The 24,022-nt window shown below is 42.8% G+C and overlaps 1 protein-coding gene across 3 annotated transcripts; it reads right to left on the bottom strand.

Moving 5' to 3' along the window:
- Window positions 1–2,220: 2,220 nt before the first annotated feature.
- Window positions 2,221–23,945, bottom strand: MAP3K8 (mitogen-activated protein kinase kinase kinase 8). Of its 3 annotated transcripts, none has more exons than XM_075046818.1 (9): window positions 23,514–23,945; window positions 18,623–18,747; window positions 17,343–17,703; window positions 14,362–14,526; window positions 12,588–12,849; window positions 9,876–9,982; window positions 6,007–6,159; window positions 5,136–5,382; window positions 2,221–3,609 (listed from the first exon to the last, which is right to left on the bottom strand). In XM_075046818.1, exons 2-9 carry the CDS (start codon window positions 18,655–18,657, stop codon window positions 3,476–3,478), a joined length of 1,464 nt encoding a protein of 487 aa, XP_074902919.1. In that variant the 5' UTR covers window positions 18,658–18,747; window positions 23,514–23,945; the 3' UTR covers window positions 2,221–3,475. The 3 variants fall into 3 exon arrangements, with proteins under 3 accessions (XP_074902919.1, XP_074902910.1, XP_074902928.1); XM_075046809.1 differs by lacking the exon at window positions 23,514–23,945 and adding an exon at window positions 21,603–21,687; XM_075046827.1 differs by lacking the exon at window positions 23,514–23,945 and having other exon boundaries at window positions 17,343–17,572; window positions 18,623–19,318.
- Window positions 23,946–24,022: the final 77 nt, after the last annotated feature.

The following is a 24,022-nucleotide window of genomic DNA, read 5'->3' as shown; positions in this document are numbered from 1 at the left end:
TCATCCCCACCAGCACCACACGCGAGGAGGGCCTGGCAAACCGCTCTGTACTTCTACTGCAGCTTCTCAAACTTCCATTTGGGTTAACAGGGAAACTCATTTAACCTCCAGGCAAGAAACCCCTTATTTCTACTTCTTCCAGTTGCTCCTCCCAGTCTCTTCTGTCCACTGACATTTTTGCAGGATGAGAAAAACAAGGGCCTGAATTTAGAAGGAGTTAAGAAACCTCCAGAAACCAGGCAGCGAGTGAAACCCTCTCACTTGCAGGAGGCATGGGACACAAGAGGGGGAGCAGGGTTGCAAAGAAGCAGCAGCTACAAGAAAATGGGAAAAAAGGGACTTTGAATTCTCTCTCTCTCCCCACATTGTTTCAAAGGCATAACCTGAACCTGATCTTCCTTCTTGAACAGAGTGGGAGCTCAGCACATTCTCAAAGGAGCTCCACAGCCGCTGTAGGCTGCTTACACCAGGAAGCCCTGTGGAGGAGCACAGTGGTGGGCTCAGTCTCAGGGTCACAGGCTGATCTGAGGACAAGAAACATGCTGAGCCCAGGAGGAGAAAAGGCACCTCTGGCTACCTGATTTCACCAGTCACTGTGAGCAGTGGGTTTCTCCCTTTGTATTTTCCGTTGCAGTTAGCATGAGTCTCAGTATTCCCCCAAGAGAAAATGAAACTACACACCAGAAATCAACACAGAGGCAAACCATTTGCAAAATCCCACAGCTCATTGCAGACCAGCCATCCCCTTGGGGCTTGTGCTGGCAGAGTTTTCCCACCGTGCCTTTTCATTCCCTCCTCCTCACCTCCAGCCTTGATTGCTCCAAGTACACAGCTGCTCAAGCAACTAGATTAGAGAAACGATCTTCCCCCTCCCAGGTTATTTCCAACCCAGTTCATTTCCCTGACCTCGTGCCCCAGGTGGTGGCACAAACTGGTGAACCTACACAACACAGGGATCAACCGCTGTGGGATACGCTCGAGTGATGTGATATGCTTGGGATATGATGTATTGCTCCAAAGAGAAATCCCTGCTTAACTGCAGCTTGAGGCTCACCTGCAAAAATCCTAAACTATTAGAAAGCTCACAGAGCTGGTAGCAATGCTTGGTGTTCAGTGTATCCGTGAACCGCTGTTTGTTGGCTGTGTATCAGTCCTCTGAGGTGATATTTGTCATGAAGCCTCATACTGTTTAGACCTGTGGATGTGCCTATACAGAGCTATTGGTTCACTCAGACAAATCTTATCACCTATACCTGGCAATATATAAAGTGTAATTACTTTGGATAACCTGGTCACTTATTACTTGCATAGTGTGAAGATATATAAAAGCCATATACTAGGAACGAGTCTTAAATTGTGAGCCTGTCCCCATATGCAGATTTCCATGTTAAACCATTTAACTGGGTGGGGAAGAGGAGGATGGCATTAAAGAAAAAAATAAAAGAAGAAAAATCACTGTAACACTTTTCAAGCAATGGTAAAAGCGCCCTAGCAGCCTGTAATTCTGACATGGACATCATTGTTGAAGTATCTAGGCACTTCATAAGCGTTCGCATAACATCTAGCCACTATGTGGTGGGGATAAACACCTTTATTTGATACAGGGGAAACTGGGGAAGAGATTTTAAAACCACCTCCAGTTACCTGAAAAGCTGCTTCCTACTAATTCTATGAATCTCATTAAAGATCAAAAGCCATCAGCAAAAGATCAGAAAATTGAACCCAGGTCTCTCAAGGCAAAGGTGAGCATCCAAACCATTAGGTCATGTTTTCTTTAAGTCAGCTACACTGAAAGTCTGATCCCCAAATATCCTGGTCACTACAGCCAGTATGGATATGAAGAGGGTGCCCTTACACAGCTCTCCTCAAAGCGACTAGTCATCTAGAGATTTTGCACAGAGTACTGGAGCAGGTGGGTTATTCCCAGCAGGATTTTTTGCAGCAATTAACATCAGGACTGAAGTGCTGCATGTTGTACACAACCACTGGGCAACATCCAGACAGTCCAGAAGGAGTGTTGGGGTTTGACAATAAGATTTTGTCAGAAACACTCATTGTCTGTTACCAGAGTCCCAAATCCATCAACAAGGACCTTCACGCAACTCCCCAATAAGTGGAACAATGCATGTGGTGTACCTGGGCCATGGTAAGGGAGGTTGGCCCAAATACGGTCACAGCCCCATGCCATTTGCAAAGATGAAATAACAAAGTGACCACATCTCAAGGCACTGAGCTGGATTTATTCATTTGACCATATCAGTATCAAACTAGAAATCATCTGTTTAAGGTCATGTGTTAGACAGAAGCAGCATTAAATAACAGACATATGAAAAAGAGACTGTGCTTCAGAAAAGATTCAGTATACAACATACATAGTATGCCATTTTAACACAAATGCTTATAAAGAGTCATCCTAAGCATCAAAGAGAGTTTTATAAAAGTTTACGTTCTCATCCCATGGGATGTACAGAACTATGCAGTTTACATAGTTTTACTATCATCCAAAACATCATGTTTCAAATGTATGAGGCACAGCAAGAACAATATAATTCCATTTCCATAGGAACATAAACACAGCTTGTCACTAATGACATGCTTTCCAAATCATAGCACTCACGGCAATTATACACATGTACAATTTTAAAGTATTAAAAAGCAAGAGTCTGGAGCCTGCCCACTGTTACCAATAGGGAATAACATTTGATCTACCCTTGAAAACTACCCAATATATCCTTGCAGTAGCTGTAACATAGGAAGCAGGTGGAATCACTGTTGTGCTTTGTCAGGGCCAGCTTGCTGCGCTATTCCCAAAGCTAACTGATATAGCCAGTGAAGGATTCCCTCCACCCACAGAGAAGGGGGAAAGGGCCCTGCTTAGCTCTGACAGCCCAGGGAAGATGCAGAGTTAAAACACATCTGTAACCAAGTGATGCTTTGGCTACAGAGATAACTGATAGAAATTAACTCAGCTTAAGGGAGGCCCTGATTTCCATTAAGAATGACCAGAGACTGGCCAAGTCTCAAAGACAGAACAAGACTGAAGCAGTCTTTGATGAGTTAAATCAAGAACTTTTTTTTTTGGAAGGTTTTCTCTAGGGACAACTCAGAGCGACTGAATCTTACAGCCCACATGCTCAATTTTTTTTTTTTCATGGCATTATTTTCAAGCATATATTACAACTTTTATAAAAGTGCAAGGCCCAGCACAGGAAGATATCCCAGATTAAGACATTCCCAGCAGTGTTCTTTTTGCCATCTTCTTGTTGGTCAACCAGCAGATGCACAAATGTCGTTGCTTGGGATCAGCTTATCAGAGCCCCTAAGGGTTTAGCTTAATCGTCTGTGCAATTAAACACTATTCACATTTGACAGCCTACAATGGCAATATTTTTATGTACAAATTTGAAAATCAAGTCTTAAAATCAAGTTTTAAGAGGCAGAGGTCCACTTCTGACCTGCCAACATAAAATGTTACTCAGTCATATTCTAAGGCTGGTGGTCCCCTAACAATATTGAAGTAACCAGCTAGAGCTCCAAGATCTATATAGAGTGATCTTTGCCTCTTTAGCAGGTCCGACTCGTCCATGCTCCCGGTACATAGTGAGGAATCTAAAAAGGAAAGAGACAAAGCATGTCATTATTGCACAAATAGCTACACTAGTTCAGTTTCATGGTTGTAGATGCTACTGGAATAATTGGCCTAGTATTTGCTTTTATTTATCTGTGGTTTAGAAAGCTTCATTTTTAAGGACAATATAACATAAACCTCATATAAAATAAAATAAAAGGTAACAAATCAACCCACAACTCTAGGGAAAAGAAAGATAAGCAGTTTGCTACTGAAAACAGCAAGTGTGTTCAACTGTTTCAAAAAAGACCTCCCTCAGCTGGGACAGCTAGGCAGAGCTTCCTCATCCTCTGAGCCATAATGCTAAAGGAGAGTTTTGTGCAAGAAAAAAACCTGCTAACTTTCTGCCAGCTGAGAATTCCCCTTCATTACAGGGGAATTTTCATCTAAACAGATGACATCCTCTTTGTGTCGCTGGGTGTGACAATGCAGAACAAATATGGGACCATCAGTCTCAAATTTTTTTTTCCTTTAAATCAAGGTCTGAAGAAACCAGACCCAGTTTGCAATGACAGAACTTCCCTGAATACTTGTATAATGAGTGTCATGGAACTTCATGCTCCTAAACTAAAGTTCCAGTTTAATGGTCAAATATTTTTTTCATCTTCAAAAGAATTAATTCAGATGGCCTGAGCCAGTTAAAGGATTATGCACCCACAAGGCAAAGCCCAAAAGATCAATAGATGCAAAGGCTGTGATTGATTTAAATGTTAAGTGGATTTGTTGCAACAATTACAGCACCCAAAACTTTGCATAGATATCTTTTCAAATACTTATCACAATCAAATAAACCACTTGTCTGGGGTCAGTTCTTAAATGCCTTTTGTCAGGACCCTCCTAACATATTTTACAAGAAAAGCATTTTGAAGCCTGTTAGCAAGTTGCTGGCACTAAATCTCTCTTGGGCTTGATATTATCTGAGAACCCACTGAGCTTCCTAACTGGTTCATGTGTTGTCCTTCATAAAGCACTTACTAATGCACAAGAGAAACTGTGTTCTATCCTACAGTCTTTTTGTTTCTAAAATAAAGGGCTTGTACTGCTGACACTCAGCGACATTACAGTCATGGTTTTGCATCTGTCTCTTCCTTTAAGGAAGCAAAAAGTGTTGGATTTGGTGATGGTGGTAGTTGTTGGACCCTTTGTGTTGTTGTTGTTAACAAATCGCTAGTATCGATAAAACATCTGTAGCACTGTGGCAAATTAAGGCAATTTGGGACAGCAACCTATACTTCATATAGTGCCATGACTGACTACCAGGGTTTTTTCATGAGCCAGCCCTTCCGGAGCTGCAGAATTCAGGCTAAGTTCTTCCCCTGTTGAAGTCAATGGGCGTTTTATGTAACACTTAATGAGCTCTGGGTGTGATCTCATCTGATTGGGAGTTTTACTGGTATCTTTCCAGAAGCTTTTTGAGTTTTGTTTGTTTCTAAACACTCACTCAAGTCAAGTTTTGACACAAAGTAAAATCTACAGAGTGCAAGATAAGTAAGCCTGATGTCATTACCTGTAATGTTTTCTGGCAACTGCAGCTCCTTCCTTGCAAGCAGTCTTTTCCTTTCAAACAATGCCGAATCCAGACTCTGGCACCGCGGCTGCTCTTCCGGGGGTGGGTGTAAGGCTTCGTGCTTCAGTAAGTCTGCTGCAGACAGCCTATGATTAGGATTCCTTTCTAGAGCTGCTTCTAGCAACTCTCTCATGGAAGTGCTGCAGTCTTCAGCAATGTCTTCTAAGGGGGGAGCTTGCTTGTGTATCTGTTGGAATAAAAAAAGACCATTGAAACAGTTATTCCAAAAACAATGGAAGAGGAAGTCACAGATAACCACGAGTGGTCTGGGAATTCCCCACTTAAAACTCATCACCTCCTTAAGCTGGGCTGATCAATGAGAACAGAACATGTAACAAAATCCACCTTTTTAAAATCAGATTTTATCATAAATTTAAAAACTCAAAGCAAGTCCAAGCAAGCCTAAAATCTGGTGCAATGCAAATTCACCAGATTTCTGTACCACACTGGAAGAACCAGAGAATCATATTTGCCAGGCCTCAGTTTTTATCTGCAACTTTGAAGCAAAACAGACAAGTAGAACACAGATGGGCTTGTTTCAATCAAGTTTCACGGTGTTCTAACCCTGTCCTTGCAGTAAACTCAAGGCCTATAAATTGTAACACAAACCACAGAGATGACTCCACCTCAGTCTCTGTCTTCCCCTAAATGATCAAAACCCACTTCTTCCCTCCCTCCCCCGAAGCAAAAAGGATGATATCATCTCTCTGACAAATATTTTGATAGTTTTTATATGACTGGAGCTTTCCCAACAAAAGTACAGGAAAGCCTTCAACTGAAATTCAGCTATAGCTTTGCTAAGGACACTTACAATATAGAGGTAGGATGGATATGCAGAACGTGGATATCTGTTCACCCAGGGCGGGATGCCAGTTTGCATATGAATAATAGTAGCTCCCATGCTGTAGATGTCCGCTTTTGTTGTGTGGCCTCTGCAGAGGATAACTTCAGGGCTCATGTAAATCTGTTAAGAATATACAAAAAAAAGATTAATCAATAGGGGAAAACAAGAAGCAAAGATGAATTGTTACATTTTGTGATCTGGAAAACTCCCCTCTGAAGAGATGCACCCCACTAGTACCTGCAGCCTAAAGACCAAGCACCGTCTGGGGAATAAGATTTTTCTGCTCTGTACATTACCACAATCACAGGGATTTTCTGGTCTGGCACCTGGACAAAGTCATATTCCAGGTTTGCCCTCCCCAAACAGGCCACAGCTCAGTGCCTATGGGACTTAGCTGAGAGCTGTGAGAGGCTGGGGTTCAAGCCATGGCTCTGCTTCGTTCAGCTGTGTAGCAGGAACCTCATCCCTCCATAGCAAAAGGAGGTGCCCGAATTGCCAGCTTGTATTGCCAGGACTGCTCCATTCTGCTTGAACAACATGGCCATGCACAAGGCTAAAGAGAGAGGGTGACCCTCACTGCTAGCCACCCAGCTGGGGGGTAGGAGTCCACTCTTCAAATCCCTGTTACATTGGATACTATACAACTCTTCTGGGCAGAACTGACAGATACACGCCTTCCTGTCTTCCTTACTCTTTTCCTCTCCACTCCCTATCCAGTAACCTGCATGTTGGGGTATTATCCTAAGAAATGGGATGGTGAGGAATAAACCAAGTCTAAGGCAATGAATAAATTAAAAGCCAGGTCTCTTAAGTCCTGCTGCGTGCCCTTTCCACCAGATTATCCCCAGGGCAGCTATTAAGGCAAGCATCCCTCTTCCATCCTTTTTTTAAACCAAAAATTCTAATTTTGTCTAAACCAAAATACAGTTTCCATCCAAACATTTCGCTGAAAAGTTTGGATTTGTCAAGACCCTGAAGAAGGATCTAGTGGGAAGCTCCTGCCAGCTCCAGGCAGCTGGGAGCACAGCTGGAGGAGAACGAGATGGGCAGGATGCAGGAGGCACACCCCGCAGCTGGCAGGAGCTGCCTGCACGGCTCTGCCACCGCCACCGGCTGAGGGAGTAGGTTTCAACACAGTGTGGGCACAGCCCACAACACACTAGGTTAGCAAGCCGCCTTGTTTGCTTCTGGTTTCTACTTTTCCCTCACCCAATTTCCCTCAAAAGGAACCAAACAGAATTTTAATTAGTTCAAGTCATCCTGCCACAAAGAATCACATTAAAAGCCATTAACTGACACAAGAGCAGGAAGTTAAGTCATCACCACATGGTTTGACTACTTACTACCACAGATTGAGAAAGGCTGCAGGGCTCACGCAAATTCCGAGGAATATTTCCCAGTAAATCACATACCACATCTGCAAACACAGCTTCAGATCGGAAGCATGTGCAAAGGTTCAGCAGGCATCTACAGCTGCTACTTACTCCTATCCATTGCTTTCCTCTGGGCTACGACAGATTAAGTGCATCTGCACCTGCTGCCTTTAAGTCTCATAAGGACCAAAGAACAGAATTTCTACTTTTGTAAAAAAAAAAAGTGATTAGCAAATACAGTGTGACTTGTGTGAAATCTATATAAACAAAAAGCAGCTGCCTTCCTGAGGAAAAAAGATGCTGGAACAAGAACCTGTCTGCAGTTATAGTCCAGGTGTGAAAATGGTCAAGAGGCACCTTGATTGCACAGGGACAAAAAGCAAAAATGAGATGTGCACCAAAGCTGTGATTTCAGACTGATTTAGACTGGCCTAAGACTCTTGTCACCAAAGTAGGCAGCCCAAGCCCTGGATACCTTCCCATTCTCACTCCTTCCTACTGCTGGGCTGGCACGCGTCTACTGGTCAGACCAGAGACACAACCCAACTAAAAACCAGTCCTTTTCTTCATGCTGTGCTAGTTATACTTCAGCATTCATGCAAATGAATCACACCTTCCACATTCAATAAACCTCAGCAGACGAATTTTTCCTCCCCTCAAACAGTTGTAACTGAAGCTTACACATTTTAACAAAGTGACAGAGGTGTAAGAGAAAGTGTAGCAAATGCCTAGAAAAAGTATTTCTCACAGAGCAGTTTCATCACAACCAGGGTATATTGTGCTGCATGCTTTGTACACACTGTTCAGAAACACCTTTTTTTCATGCTACACCAACTAAACAAAATTTAACTATCTTTCAATCATTCTGTCCAGAATTGCAACTATTCCTTTTCATAAACACAAAGCAGATTCACTACATTCAGACTTCCTGTGCTACAGAAGCAAATAAAAAACCTAATAAAACCTAATAAACCCCCCCCAGAGGAGAACATGCACAGGAGAAAGATAGCTCCAACTGCCACTTGCTTTGTGGACATGAGTCCCTACCAATACCAGACATAAGAAACCATCCAGTTCACAGGCACAATGCTGCATGGCAGTGATAGAGCCCAAACATGGGGTTGCACAACCATGTGAAGAAACAGCACTCCTGGACAACTGCCCCACTTCCTAAGGCTGCATAATAGACGGTGCAAAACTTAGGAGGACTTCGGAGTCCAGATCTTACTTTGAAAAAAAATCAAGAAAGCCAGCGCTATCAAAGACTACAGAGGGCATTTGTGGGTGACTGGACTAGGCAACCCACAAGGCTGAACACAGGCACTGTGGAGAGGAAGATGCCTGGGAGGAAGACTGTGAGCAGAAAAACCTATAGACTAGCATTCATGATGTTCCTTTAAGTCTTTGACTGGTATTTGAATATCTCCTTTCCCAGCACTCTCTCTGTGACTTTACTTCTGGCCTACAATGCTGCGGCGGAACGGCAGGATTGCTGGTTCCGAGGACTGCCTACCTCTCCCCTGAGACAGTCAACACCAAGCACCACCATGTTTCAGGGTTGTGGGGACTATCCACTTTCTGAGGATGTGACTGCAGGTGCTCAACAGTGCGGAATAATTTTCTTCCTACTAAATGAAGAATTAAGTGTTTTCCACAGTTGTTCTTACCAACACAAACTTGGCCTGTCCTCCAACAGCCAGGAGAGGATCATCACCAGTCCAGTCCACAATCTTGGAAATTTCCTTTTTACACACACCTCCATCCTTGGGAAATACCCTACCAGGGCTTCCAACTCATTCCCACCATTTTTCTTATTCTCATTAACAGCACACAAAACCCCCTTAAACAAACAAACAAACAAAAAAACCCAAACCAAACCAAAATAAAAAAAACCCACAAAGCACGTACATCAAATGCCAGAAAGCATGTTGCTTCCAGTATAGTAAGCATTGTAAGCTCTTTACTCCCCTGACTAGAAAGACAGTGAAACCCACAGGTCTGTAATTTCTGCAGTTTCAAAGGAGGAGTCAAACTACTGTGTTGAGCAGGTTACCCCAGTCCATAGCTGGTATCTCAGAAGAAATCTTTGCTAGAGCAAAGAACAAATTCCTGTCTGAAGTGTCTCTGACCAGCAGCTGATCCACTGCAAACAACCCTCCTCAGAGTACTGTTCCCTTGTTTGACTTCAGTGAACCCTGATTTCTCTTTGACTTCAGATTTAGAAATTGCTAAGAAATGGGACTACAGAGAAGGTGACATGGCTTTCCAAGTCTAACACCGGATTCTCCATTCAGCAAGTTGAAAATAAAAATATAATTGAGATTACATTAATGTTTGTTTGTAACTTTTTGATGTTGTTATAAAAATCTTTTGCCCAAGTTTCTACCCTCAAGCTCCAAATTTGAGCCTAAGCATCACAACCATAGGAGTAATATAAGAACTTTTGTCCCTCCAGCTTCTTACCTCTGTTCCTCTAAGGTCTTTGGGATAGTAAATGTCTTCAGTCATTTGAACACTTAGGCCAAAATCCACCAAAACAGCCTTAGTTGACATAAAGACAATGTTGCTTGCTAAAAGAAAAATGAAAATGACAACATTTAAGTTTCTAGCATGTTAGGCATTTATTTTACAATGTGCCAGTTTCATTTGGATGTAGACAACACAGTACTTCTCCTAGCAAAAACGGATCTGTTAGCAACTGTGTCCAATTTTAAATCATATCTTAAAAATCAACCTAGACTGGTTTACATAAAAGAAGAATCAACATTTGGAGAATTTCCTAGCTTAAAAAAGAAGAGAGAGAGAGAAAATGGCTGAGGGTAAGGGAGGAAGGTGGAAGATTGGTAGGCACCTCAGTGCAGTGAGGCTTGCTCTGAAGACGTTTAATGGTCTCCAAGGTGGAGAGCATGCTGTGCAGGTCAGGCTATAAACAACATAACTGTTGGTCACCAAGCAGTTTCTCTACACTAACAATTTAAATGAAGACAGAAGTAGAGAGGAACCAAGGCCCCTCCACAGCAGCCACACGAGTCTCCTGCAGCAGTCAGCAACAGCAGCTCAGCATGATGACAGAGGACAAGACTATGGCTGCAAAAGTAATACAAGACAGGGATTTCCAAACTCCCACCAAATTGCTGCAATATCTAGGAGCTTAACTCACTTTCCTTCATAAAACTCTGCCTAAGGCACAACTTTGTGCTCAGAGGGCTTTCTTTGCAGTTGTATTTCTGATCAAATATTTATGAAGGTAGTACTGCGTGTAAACCTTGAGAAATTCTTGTTTGCCATTTCAGAAGACAAGAACAAATGAAGTCTCCAAGTTACACAACAGAAACACATCTTCTCCCAGAGGAAACTGTGGGTCATTTTCCATCTTGACAGTGCCCACCATGCCCACCCAGTGAGAAGACACAGACTTGATTTCAGCAGTACTCGTTCCTGAAGCAATCCTTCACATACCTGCCTCCTAACCAGTGCTACAAAACTACAGAAATAAAGGTGCAATTTTAGGGATACCTTTGAAAATACAGATTTTAAACACCATGTAAAGGACAGTGCAGAGGGCCACACTGCCACAGTGCAGCAAGCTCTGCTGCCTGTTTGGGACTGCACGCAGCCCCAGCTTCAGCTGGTTTTGGGCAAAAGTTTCCCCCACCAAATAACCTTCAATTTAACCGCTTTCCAACCAAGGGTTAAAGTGAGTGGCAGCACTGAGCTGCTGCTAAGAACCAACAGAAAGTCCTCCTCCCCTTCCTGGCTCAGGGCAGTCTTCGTCCCAGTAAAATCCCCATCACCTCCTGCGTCAGCAGGACAGACTCAAAATGCAGTAAGGATGAAATCACAGATGTTTGGGAAACAGCCTCTTCTATCAATTCCACCTGATGGGCGAAAGCACACACCTCTTCTCCCTCAAGCAGAGGCCACCTCGCCAGGTGGTGGGTACGACTGCCATTAAGGGCCAGGTTTACCCAGCTCACCCCCTCGAAAAAAACAGCTCCCTGCAGGCAGGAGGGTGGCCGGGGTTCGCACCCAAGCACCTCTGCCTCAGCTGCTGCCCTGCATCCAGTAACGCAGAAAAAGGCTGGAAAAAGCAAAATGCGCTCACATCCACCACATTCACAATGGGATGGTTCTCCTATCCACTATGTAGATGTTGTAGGTTGGGTTTTGGCTGGTTTGGTTTTTAAACCTTTTAATTAATGTCTTTGTTACTGTCAATTACAGTAAACCCATAGGAAAGACTCTTACTACAAGTGAGAAAGCACAACTACGGGAAAAATTAAGCAGTTTTATAGTTGTCAGAATCTCAAAGGCTTACATCTAAAGTACTGACCCACATTAACTAAAAGTAACGCAAAACTGAGATAAAAATTTAGCAATTCTTGATAACTGTCTTCTGTCAACTATTTATTGTAACACTTCAGTTTGAATATTTCTGTTTTAAGCCCTCAAGTTCAGCAAAAAATTAACTCGCAGAAGAGGTAAGTCTTCATTAGAAGCACTGTTACCAGAAAGGCAGAATTTACCTGTCTGCGGGCATAGGAGGTGCTGGGAGAAACAGTATTTAATATTAAATTAAATGTAATGCATTAAAATTAAATTTTAAAGCAATTTAATACTAATGTATTTAATTTAGGTTTAGTATCAATATGTTTCAATTATTTATACATGTTAATACTCAGAGCTTTTTAAAAGCAAATATATAGTAAAATTTGCAGTAATTGTTGAAAGAAAAAAAGAGTACAAATTAGGTATTTAGTTCCAAAGCACCTCAAACTGAGAAACATCCATGCAGAAACATAAAACCTAAAAGAAGGTGCAAGAGGAAGGTGGGCACGGAAGCACTCAGAATGAATTTACATGGAAAGAGGGAAACTTCTGGTTTAACACAGACTGATAATTTCACTCATTTTCTTTAGGTTTTTATTTCAAATTGAGTTGCTCAAGAAAGGCAAAGGAACTATGACTTTCGAATCATCCTCTCCACTGCAATGAATTAATAAATAGTGTAAATAATTATTATCTCCAGAACCTGACCTTGTCATTTGTTGAGCATTATCCATCCCTCCCACCCAGAGATGCGAAGCTATGCACCCCAGCTCAGTCCCAGGCTCTCCACCAGAGTCCCAGCCCAGCTTGGACCAGAAAGCACCCCAAAGAATCCCACACACATACGTTTGATATCATGGTGGATAATCCTCTTGGAGTGGAGAAAGTCAAGTCCTTTCAGAATATGCTTTGTCACCCAAATGATTTCAAATTCTCTCATAGGACCACAACTCTCCAGCTTTTCCATGACAGATCCTCCCTCTCCGGCTTCCATAAAGAGATGGATCGTCTCATCCCACAAAATAGCACCGTATAATTCAGCAATGTTTTCGTGACGGAAACATGCCTGTATTTCAACATCCGATGGTTTGAACTGTTCTACTGGGACCTAGGATATTGAAACAAAACCACAGAAAAGCAGCTCAAAAAACAAGTTATCTGTACTAACACTAGTTATCCTGTAGATTAAAATGTAAGAAGGAAGCAAAGCATTCCTATGCACTTGTTAAAATATGGAGCTTTATTTTGATCCTGTGACTTGTTCTTCCTTTCCAGTTTAAAGTTGAGAGAGTTTTTGGAATCATGCCCAAATAAAAAGCGCAATCTTCCAGAAAAAGTGATGTAGCAAGAGTTATTCCTGTCAAAATCCAGTGATTACGCAAAAGCTCTATGCAAACTTCCTGGTGAAGGGGATAAAAATCCTGCTGCTTTTTCCATTAGCTTTGTGCAGTCTCATCTGCTCTACCAGAACTATACACCCGTCTGACACATGGATCAGTGCTTGCAGTGCTCAGCAAAGTCTACAGACTAATCATGGTCAGGACCATTACTGACCTCGATTCAATCCTTACTAGCACTGTTTTATGGTTTACAAGAAATGAAACCTGCTTTAAAGCGAGCAACTGGCAGCACTATATTTCTTTAAAAAGTCCTGATAGCAGATTGCTAAGACAATAAAAAGCAGTGTTTGCTTAGACATGGAAAAGCTACTACTGCTCTTTTTATTCTCCTCCCCTCAGATTTGTGGCTGTGAACCAAATAAGAGGCTAACATTTTTACTGCAATGAGAAATACTCTTTGTATCTTCAGAAACATTAGGAAGCTTTAATTCTGCAATGAGTTATGCAGGAGTGGCAAACTAAATCTGTCCCCATGTGGATACACCGGCTGCAATGGAAGGACATACAACAGCCTTCCCAACTCTTTCCCATATAGAAGTAATGCACATGCTTTACTCATGAGCAGGGGGATATAGAGCAGTGTCCCAGCCGAGCTTTTACTGGCCCTAAGCATTTACTGTTCAGTTCAGAATAGTATGTTGAAAGGTAAAGTTGAAAGAAAATGTTGGCATGTATAAAAATAGGGAAGTGCTCAGCAGTTTTCTTGAAATATCTCACAACCTTATGCTCAGTTAGTGCCCAAAACACAATAAGAGTTGCACTTAAGCTGAGCTCTCAGGGACATTAATGGCACTGGAGTAAAGAAAACTTACGTCTGAAGACCCCAGTGAAAGCACAAGATCCTAAAACCATCTGCAGCAACAGGGTTTTGCTATCACCTTCAGCGGGGACGTGACCTCATGCTGATATTTTACCGCCATGAGTACAGCAGGACAAGTAGAAATACTTCTACCCCCACAGCACAGCAGGCCTGCCCACATGGCAGTTACACATACTTCCAGATACTCTCAAAATGCTGAAACTTTTGCAGTCTCAGAGACAAAAAAATTAAAACAAGTTAACAGTTTAATACATGGATTTTTCCTACCTTGTGTAGGCCAACAAAACGAAGATGATCACCAGCCTAACAGTGGAATTTGATGCAGACATATTTGAAAATATACTGTATGTACTGTGTCGTACAATATTTGCTCAGAGATAAAACTACTGAACTAACATACCAGTTTGCATGCCATTCGTTTCTTGGTTTCTCTATCTTGGGCTAAGTACACCTTCCCAAAAGCTCCCCGAGGAATAAAATCAGAGCCAATGTTCCTGTAAGTCAGCTTCCACGGAAACAGGAGCACATCCGAGTCAATTTGATAGCGCCCATTCTTGGGTGTGATCTATGGAGTTAAATAAAAAAATAATAATAATAAAAAAATCGCAATGAAGTTAAAACTACTTTAAGCCTGATTAATTTTATACATGTGGTGGGAAAAAAAAAATCACTTGTATATGTGCATGATGCATGCAATCTGTTCAGCAGTCTTTATTTAGAAACGCCAAATGGGAACAGCATGTGAGGTGTGGCATTCATTCACAGCCCAGGCATCCACGTTTCTCTCCAGTGACTAATTTACAAAGTGTAAGTTGCAATTAATTGTCTTGAAACAACAACAACAGCAGCTGGATTAATGAAATTACCCACCTCTTGTTATTAGGTTTACCTGCACATGTTTGTCCTTCCTGTAATCTACTAACTTGTTATGCCACATACCTGTTACTCACAGGCTATCTTATACAATGTGAGCAAGAGTTTCAGCATTTCCTAATATCACATGTACTGCTAGGGGAACACATTTTAGTTTTCCATCCTGTATCAGAGTTTCTGCTGCTTAGTAAAAGGTTGAAGAAGTCTGCTGCGATTTTACCGGCCACCTTCTAGTTTTATACTGTAGTTCAAAAAAAAAAAAAAAAAAAAAAAAGAGCACACCATCTGCTTTAGGTGGGTAATGTTGGGAGCTTTGGTTCTCTATACCATCAACAAGGCAAAGAGGGTTGCTCCAGGAAGCAATTCAGAGCATCTAAGTCAGTATCTTGCTCTAAATCTTCCTCCGAAACAGCTCCCTCCCTCTGCACATGACAGAGAAAGACCAAACTCCTAGGTACAGCCATGTGAGTACTGCTTGAGGTTTGATGTTATTTCTTCAGTCTCTTAGTATTCTCTCAGCTAAAGAATTAGTAATGTTTCCTGAGAATATGATTCTAATTAATTCAGGGATATAAAGTATTGTCCGTATCTTGAATATCATTAACCTGTTTACTGCTCCTTTATTGAGATTCTTGAAGATATGTAAAGTCAGATCAAGGATATTATCACTTCATGTCTGTCACATGGCCTCACGTACTCAGCTCTTCAGCTACCCTTTTTAAGATAACAGCATATTAGGAAAATTATTTGGTTTAGATTTCTTTTTAAGAGGTAATGCACATAATCTTTCTGTGCTTCAACTACCTTCATGTTTTTTAATTAGGAAAGTATCTTCTTGACTGCTAAAACTGTAATTTGTGACTAGTATTTACATGAAATAAATTAATTCTTTGAAGTTCTTAATTTTCGGGAGGATAAGTTCTGAACTGTTGGGGGGTGCGTGTCTTTTTATTAAAAGTATTTTGCTTAGGATATGCAGAATGAGCCTCCCCTCTACTTATCAGAGCCAAGGTAAAGACTCTAGCAATCTGTACATCTCGCCTGCTCACTTCTGCATTTCAAGGGGCTGATACTAGATAATCCACATAGGTTACACCTATCCTGGAAAGTAACAGAGACCGAGTGGAGTGGATTTGCAGAGCAAGAGAGTAACAACCACCACACTATTCACATTTTCAGGAGGCTTTCAGGACTAGTTCCGAGCCTGGTCCTACGCAGCGAATGCTCATCTGTGGCTGTAACACATCCTGCAGTTTAGTTTCAACTGAAAGAAGTCCAGCTTGTGCGCTCCAAGACCCTTCGTGACACGAGCCATGGTGCAGTCAGTGGGGGTAACCAGGCAATCAAAAACACTCCTGATCCTAACTAAAATGCTGTAGATATTTACAGTGTAGATGCACCTGCTGAAATGCATGTACAGGTAATGCCCTGCCTCCAATCCTCAGTTGCTTAATGGGATCATATGCACCTCATAGTACTTGGTTCATACCAATTGTATGCATCTGTAGAAACAATATGGAAGCAAAATAACCACGAGTATGTTGAACAGTGTCTATCCTAAGTATAGGAAACATTTAATATTAGTAAGTGTCATTTCAGTGTTACAGAGTTTAAAAGTGACTGTTTTGCAATACTGCAATGTTCCCTCCAAATCAAAATAAAGCAATACCCTGTGCCATTTCACACACAAACTCAGTAACCAGTAAGTCTCAAGCAACCAACGTTCACATATAAAACATTATATGCAAGATATTTTAGAAGATAGATGTAGAAAACATCTTAAGAAAATAAAGCAGCAGCACAAACATATATGAATAAACTTCCATTTCATAATTGATTTGTTTCCAGAGCAACTGATTTTAAACAGAAGTCCAATGACACTAACATCTACAGATGCTTGTAGAACACCAACCATTTTAGGGAAAAAATGAACATATCTCAAAGCAACACATCTATACTTGAGTTTAGCAGTGTGTGATATTACATAATACTGTTAATTCTGAAAGTCACAGTTGATACTATATGCTTTTTCTCCTTACATTACTACTTTTTACATTTGTGCATAGAGAGTGAATTCAGTAAATATACCAAAATAGATGCTAGACTTTTATTGGGAGTTTTGCATAATGAACTCTTTTTACTGCACGAACACAAGGCACTAGAAAACCCTTACCATTTCCCAAACCTGTAAGCCATCATAGTTGTGGCTTTTGCTTTTTTACTGCACATCTCAAGTTTGTATTCAATGTTGGGAAATGTTTTCTAATCTCCAGGAATCCCAAGAGGCAACATAGAGTGGATCTTCCTCAACAGACCTTTTTCCATAGCTGCCTGAGACTGCAGGGGCTAGACTTGATGACCTCAGAGATCCCTCCAGTCCCAGATTTGTGCAGAGAACAACAGCCTGACTGTTACTCCTGGGACTGGGGGTGATCTTTGTTTAGATTTACTAAAAACTTCTAACTCCTAAGGTCTACTAATTTTCAAGTAAAAAGAAAAGAGACATACCATATTCAAAAGGATTCCAGATTCTTGCTGTCTGCATCCTTTAAATTGTTTTGAAGTGTTAGACACCTGATTTGCAAAAGCAAGCAGGTCTTCCACAGTCCCATATTTGACAGAGGACATCAAAGAAACCTCCCTTTCACAAAACAGCAAGGATTCCGCACGTTCTTCATTTTGATTTGCCTCTTCGCACATTGTAATCAAGCTGTCTTCATAGACTGCAAGGTCTCCACCTGGATAAAGGTTTTCCATGATGTCTATCACCTCAGACATATTTAAATTAGTTAGCAACAAGTCAATCTCCTCTTTGCTATCACTACCCGTGCTCATATACTCCATTACTGTCCACTTTGCAAAACCACTCCTGAAAAAAAAAGAAACAAACAAACCTGAAAACATTTTTCACCTAAATTTGTTTTAGCAAAGTAAGAGTGAAAAGAAGTGATTGGGGTGATAGATAGCTCATCATTATACAGTTAGATTTAAAATTATTAATTTGTATTATGAAGAAAATCATAATTAGTAGACTGTGTGAAGAGGAAATGGAGAAAAACTCTCTGCTAGTGAAATTTTATTTAGAAGTTATTAGTGAACCTCCCCTGTCATTCATTCCTGGAATTTACTTTGATAAAGCTTTTTGTTAGAGGAACTGGCATAGTAAGGAAGCACATACTAGTTCTATTTTGCTGGATACGCAAAAATGAAGGAGCACCCTCAATACAAATGAAGGAATTTATTATTTGGAAATTAATGACAAAGAGGGATATAAATGTACTCAATTGGCTTATCCCCAAGTTTTTATGAGCAATTTATGTGATGTGTCCAGAAAGATAAGAAGGTCATGGAGCAAGATCATTTCACTAGCAATAAGCATCTGTTAGTATCATTGCATAAAGCACAAGTCACCACCTGATATACAAAATCCATCTTTTTTGAAAATAGCTGATCAGAACTAGACTTGAACTGAAATTTTCACCAGTTTCAGAAGAAAGTCAGAAATAGAGTTATCACAAAAGCAAAGACCTTCTGAAGCAGTTTCCAGCAGTTTGTTCTGCCCTCGCTAGTCCTAACAATAACTTTTTAAGGTAAATCTTGACCATTTTGCTGAAGCAGACTTTCACTACAAGAAACTGGGTTCAATATCCCAAGAAGTCCCTTCCCATCCCAGGTTCCTATTTTAAGCCAGAGAGAGTTACTTTATTCAAGTTAAAAACATATGCATCGTCAGTCATTAAAATACTTATACAAATAGTTTTCAACACGTAAATGTCTACAGCACTTACCTTGTATTTATCCTGGTTACATCACACAAAACCATCAAAAACGTCTCAATATAATCCCTAAAGTCGTCATGTTTCTTGAACCTGTATTTACCACCGATGATAATTTCACAGCGTTCTGTAGCAGTCTATTAAAAAAAGCAAAACAAATAAAGCCATGGCATACCAGCTCAGGCAGAAAGACTGGTTTATACTCATATGATCATTGGCTTCACAGGCTTCACGGAAAGAAAAACTAGTAATCACAAGGCTGAGATAACAGGGGATTTTTCTGCAGAAAACGATGACAGCTCAAAAAATAATCAAGCTACTGTATGATCATCCAGATTTCCAAGTAGTAGTGAAAAATAGTTTTTCCATTATTAGGTCCTCAGTTTTATTCTCCCTGCCGCATGCTTGCTAGTAGCAAAGAAGAGAAGGATCTCCTTTTCCTCTAGCAGAAGTGAGTAGACCATGCCCTATTTAGAGAGGTCTCACTTCCTTTTCTCATAATCCACTGCAACCATCTATTCTGGGCAAAAGATAACAACCAGACAAAAAGATACTTAAAAAAAAAGGAAAAAAGAAAAGCAGCAAGCACAACTTATTTATCTCAAGGACAAGCAGCAGACTCGGTCCCCTGAGGCCATGAAGCAATGCCATTTACCCAGGTACAGTTTCTGGTTATGATCATTATCTTTCTTACCCTCCCCGCAAGGACGTGGAAGCTTTGTGGCACATATTTCTCATGGGTTAGAGAATTTACGTCAGCTCTAACGTTGAAGAAAACGGAGTAAAATGACGCAGCTGATTTGGCAAAGAAACTGAGACCACGTGCTGCGAGTTCGAAAGGCAGGACAGGACAGCTCAGCAGATGCAACACAGGAAAAGGCAAGGGGAGTGCCTGCAGTGCAACGCGCTCCTTTTCAAATCTTTGGGGCGACGGTGGCAGAGCAGCACCCCGCCCGCCTGTCCCCCCAAGACGAACAGAGTGACTTTCACCAGCACTCTACACCAGTTCACGCAGCCTCAGGTCAACCTGACAGCACCTCTAGCATTAGGGCAGCTGGGTAGGAAACCTTGCGGTCGCTAGCACTACTCAAGCGGGGAGCAGGCAGGCTTTGTATCCGGGGTGCTGACAGAGGTCAGTTTTTTCCAACCCACGCAAGAAATAAAAGATGCTAGGAGTGTTTTCTCTCCCCTAGCATCCCACCTTCCTGCTCTATGCCCAAGGTAAAGGCCATTAACAAAGCCTGAAAGTGTTTACTCTTTAGTATAAAGGAGATTTCAATTTTTCTCCACAGCAGGAGTTTTATTCACTGCTTTTTTTTTTTTTTTTTGGTGCTGAATTAGTGGGGGTGGAGAGAAAAGAAACAGTCCAGTCATAAAAGGAACTGAGAGATTGCATGTGTAAAGTCAGGTAAAGTTAGAAACTAGTCCTGAGGGACTTTCTGAAGAAAAACATGAGCCTCTAGATGCTCTAGTCTTTTGTGGATAAAGACAAGTACGTACAATGATTTAACTAATTCACTCTCTGATAACATTTTCATGCGTAAGGCATCTGTACAGTTTAGACCAAATGCAGCTTTCCAAAAGTGCCAGCTCTGCTCCGTTCCTCAAAATGTTCCCAAACTACAGCACAATACTAATAATATTATTGACAGTTTCACTACTACCCAAAAAGCCCTGAATAACAAGAAAACGTGACTATAAACTGTGTGTTCTTGGTTCTGTGCTTTTAGTGCTTGAGAAAAGCTGCATTTTTCCCTCTATCTAGCAAATTCTAAACACTAAGTGTTTACATTAGGAGAGCAGTGTCCAGACTACGTAAAGCTGATTTTTTAAAATTATGCAGCAATTTATGTTATTATATTTCCACCACTAAAAAGGTGTCCATTTGCCAACAGGGAATTCATTCTTCCTTTTTATCCCTAAAATCCTGTACTAGTATGTGTGGTGGGCAGTCAATTAATGTTCTAAATCATTCTGCACAATGTAGGTACATGAAGAAATTACAGCACTAAGTATGCTTTACTTAGGTTCTCAGTAAAAAACTGTTTTTGCCTACAGTGGGAAAATAAAACTAAACATAAGCACTTAAGTCAGTTGCTAAAGCACAAGACTCTTTCTCCAGTTCTGCCATTATTTCAACATCATCACATGAGTAATCTGCAAGCCAAGTTTACTTCTCTATTTATCACGAGTAGCTTTTCCTTAAACCCCTTTTTCTGAGACGTATGCTGCTTGAGAGCATCCTTATATCCACCATATTAAAATACAAGCAACTGGATACCAGACCTCCGAGCTCCTGTGGGACTTTTCTGTGTCAGGGATCAACAAAACAAAAAAACAAACAAAACCTACAATAAAAATAAATAATAATAAAAAATAACCAAAAACCGCACAGACTGGCTTAACACAATCACACACCCATCATAAAGATTTCTTGTGCTGCTTTTAGGGAATAAATTTTTGGTCTAAGCGGCAAGTAATTGTCCACCAGTGATGAAAAAAAAAGTCCTTATTTGCTTTTAAGAAAGGTTATCGACAGACCTTGAAAAACGCAATCCCTTAGAAATACAGTTCTGCTGTCAAGGGACAAGAAATATCGACAATTTCAACTTCTATGTCATTTCGGATTTTTACTTGGGAAAAATTAAAAAAAAACACCGGCAACAAAACCCACGGAAAAACCCGAACCTCCTATCGCTGACAGCGGCAGAAAGTTCACCTCCAGCCGGGATGCGTTGCAGTGCCCCCCTCCCCGCCCCGCAGCCCCCCCCGGCGGACAGCACAGGTGCTGGAGACCGAACGGGGGCTGCCGAGAAGGCAGAGGGCAGCCAGCAGCCTGCCCAGCCGTAACCCCCTGCATCCCCACGCCCACCCCCCGCTGCCAGCCGGCCGGGCTGGAGGGCGAGCGGCGAGGCAGCCCCGTCCCGCCCCGTGTCTGCCGGCGCCTGTCCCCAGCGCAGCCCCTGGCCCCGCTCCCCCCGGCCCCACTTACCCGCGGGGCTCCGGGAGAGGCCGCGCCGCCCGCCCGCCCGCCCGCCCGCAGCCAGCGCCGGGGCCGCTCGGCCGGGTCCCACGGGAAACTCCCGGGGGCGGGGAAGGCCGCAGGTAGCGCCGCCCGCTCCCGGCCGGGGCGGGGGGACCGGCGCGGCTCCGGCCGGGGTTTCTATTTCGGTTTCCTGGAAGGCGGGAGCGAGCGCCGCCCGGCCCCGGGCGCAGAGCGGGGCGGCCGGCCGGGGGGAAGCGCGGCCCCGGCGAGCGCTCTCGTCGCGCCCCGGCGGTCACTTTGCGTGTCACTGGCTGGCGGCACCGGCGAAGCCCTTTCCCACGGCCCCTCGTGTTCCCAGGCGCGTCTAGGGGGGCTGCCGGCAGCTTCCGACACACGCTTAGTTTAAGCGTTGTCTGGAAAAAAAAAAACTTAAGCTGAAACTCCGGTGGAATTTAGGGCAACGACGGGAAGGATTTGTTAGTGGCAGTAGGACTAAAGTACAGTAGCTTGAGTTTGGCAATTGCTAAAATTGGGCAGGACTACGTTTTATTTCTCACCCGAAAGGCAAGAACTCGTGTGGGACTGTGCTGCCCAATAGCTCCTCTTCCGTGAATGAGTTTTCAAGGAGAGAAGCGGCACTTCTTGATCACCAAAACCAGTTGCCACAGCACTAGGAGCTGGTGAGTTGAACCTGTCTCAAGGTCTCACAAGACATGAGCTGTATTTTCTGTTTATTATCTGCACTATAATGACTATTTGCTTACTGAAGTCAATGGCAAAACTTTCACTATAAAGTTTCAGGACAAACACCCACCTTAGGCCTCAGTGTTTGTTATCAGTACATACAACTCCTTTTCTGTTTATATTATCCAGACATACTGGCTCCCTTGTTTAAAGGTTATATGTCTGCTACCTCTACCATGTTGTTCACAATTGTCCAAAGCATGGCACAAACAACGTTCTGAAACCTGCGGGGACTCAGACAGACTCCCTACCTGATTTTGTTTTCCTTAGCATCATAACTTAGTATGTGGAACACTGGGAGCAGGATTAACCTGTTTGCACATTGTTTCTTCTCCAAAATATACAGATGATAAATACATTGCCAAACCTCCATAAAGAAGTGTCTTCCTTTTTGAGTCTGACCTTGTTCAATTGCGCTGCTACAACTGCACTAGCATTTGCTAAGAAACATCTGTGAAAAAATGCAAGAAAGTTGAAGATGATTAAAGGAAGAAAAAACAGAGGAAGGAAATGAAGGGGATTGAGGAAGAAGGTAGGCCACAGGATAGGTAGGTAAAAAGGAGAGAGACCGGGGCTAGGAGAGGGCAGAATTGGCAACACGTTGAAAGTGGGAGGTTAAGGCTGAGTAACAACACATCCTCAACAAGTAGCAGCTCTCACGCTAGGATACCTCAGGCATCCTCTTTCAGGAACTTGCTTGGGTTATTAGTTTTCCTAAACCCACAATTAATTTTAATGAAACCATTTTCCTCTTTTAGAGCAGCTTCAAAGGGTAAAAGAGGAGGAGTTTCTCTCTAACCACATCAATGAATTTAGGAAGGACAAGTCATAGGATTCCAGCAGAAAAGTCACCATGGAGAGATGGAGGAAACACAAGTTTCTGCTCCGTGGCATGCGTACGTAGGATATAGACTGAAATGCAGTATTTTAAAAGCAATCTACTCTCTGTCTTTAGGATCATCCTGGGATACAAACCCAAGATAATCAGGTCACAGCAACTACTTACAGACCCTGACTTACTAGGCTACCAAGAGTATAGCTCTGTAACAAAGACCTGCTAACGCACAAAGTAGCCACATGGCCCCTAACACACGCTACAGATGCACCCACAAGTTTTACACAAATGACTTGGTTTTAAATACTCAAGAAAAAGACGTCTTCTTCAGTCCATACCTGGGGAACCGGTGCTGTAGGCACCCTGCAGCTCCGTGCCCCAACCGCTGCCTTCACTACAGTAACTCTGCTTTCACATCCCTGGCACGGGACCAGGCAAACGTTTTACTTCCCCTTCTTAACTAGCCAGTCTGGCAAAATCCACATTCGGCCCCCGCCGTCTTGGCCACGGGCCCCTCCAGGTTCACCTGCACGCCCACCTTCACCCTCCCGCCCTCGGCTGGGGGGGCTCATGCCGGGGGCGACCGCAGGCCCCGGCAGCCCGGCACGCAGGAGGCCTAGGCCGCCGTGCGCTTCCTCACACCGGGGAGGCAGCTGCCCGCGCCCCCACGCCTCGGACCCGGCCTGGCAAGCTCGGTTTGTTCCCTCTGCCTGCAACAGCACCCACACGCCGTGGGCCGGGCCCGGCCAGTTAGGTTTGCTCCCTCATGCCAGACCGGGCAGCTGCCTGCTCCCCCACGCCTCGGCGGCAGCAACGGCCCTTCCCGGCGCGGGAAACGTCGGTTCGC

The sequence above is a fragment of the Buteo buteo genome, chromosome 2 (genome assembly GCF_964188355.1).
Source record: "Buteo buteo chromosome 2, bButBut1.hap1.1, whole genome shotgun sequence".
NCBI lineage: Eukaryota > Metazoa > Chordata > Aves > Accipitriformes > Accipitridae > Buteo > Buteo buteo.
This window is presented reverse-complemented; position numbering and strand designations above follow the sequence as displayed.

What these genes read in the sequence shown, in the direction of transcription:
- MAP3K8 (XM_075046818.1), bottom strand. Translation starts at nt 18,657, where the DNA reads ATGGTTTTGTGTGATGTAACCAGGATAAATACAAG. An exon ending in GTAACCAGGATAAATACAAG is followed by an intron (nt 17,704 to 18,622) that starts GTAAGTGCTGTA and finishes TTTTTTTTTCAG; the next exon opens with GAGTGGTTTTGCAAAGTGGA. An exon ending in AAGACCTTAGAGGAACAGAG is followed by an intron (nt 6,160 to 9,875) that starts GTAAGAAGCTGG and finishes TATTCTTAACAG; the next exon opens with ATTTACATGAGCCCTGAAGT.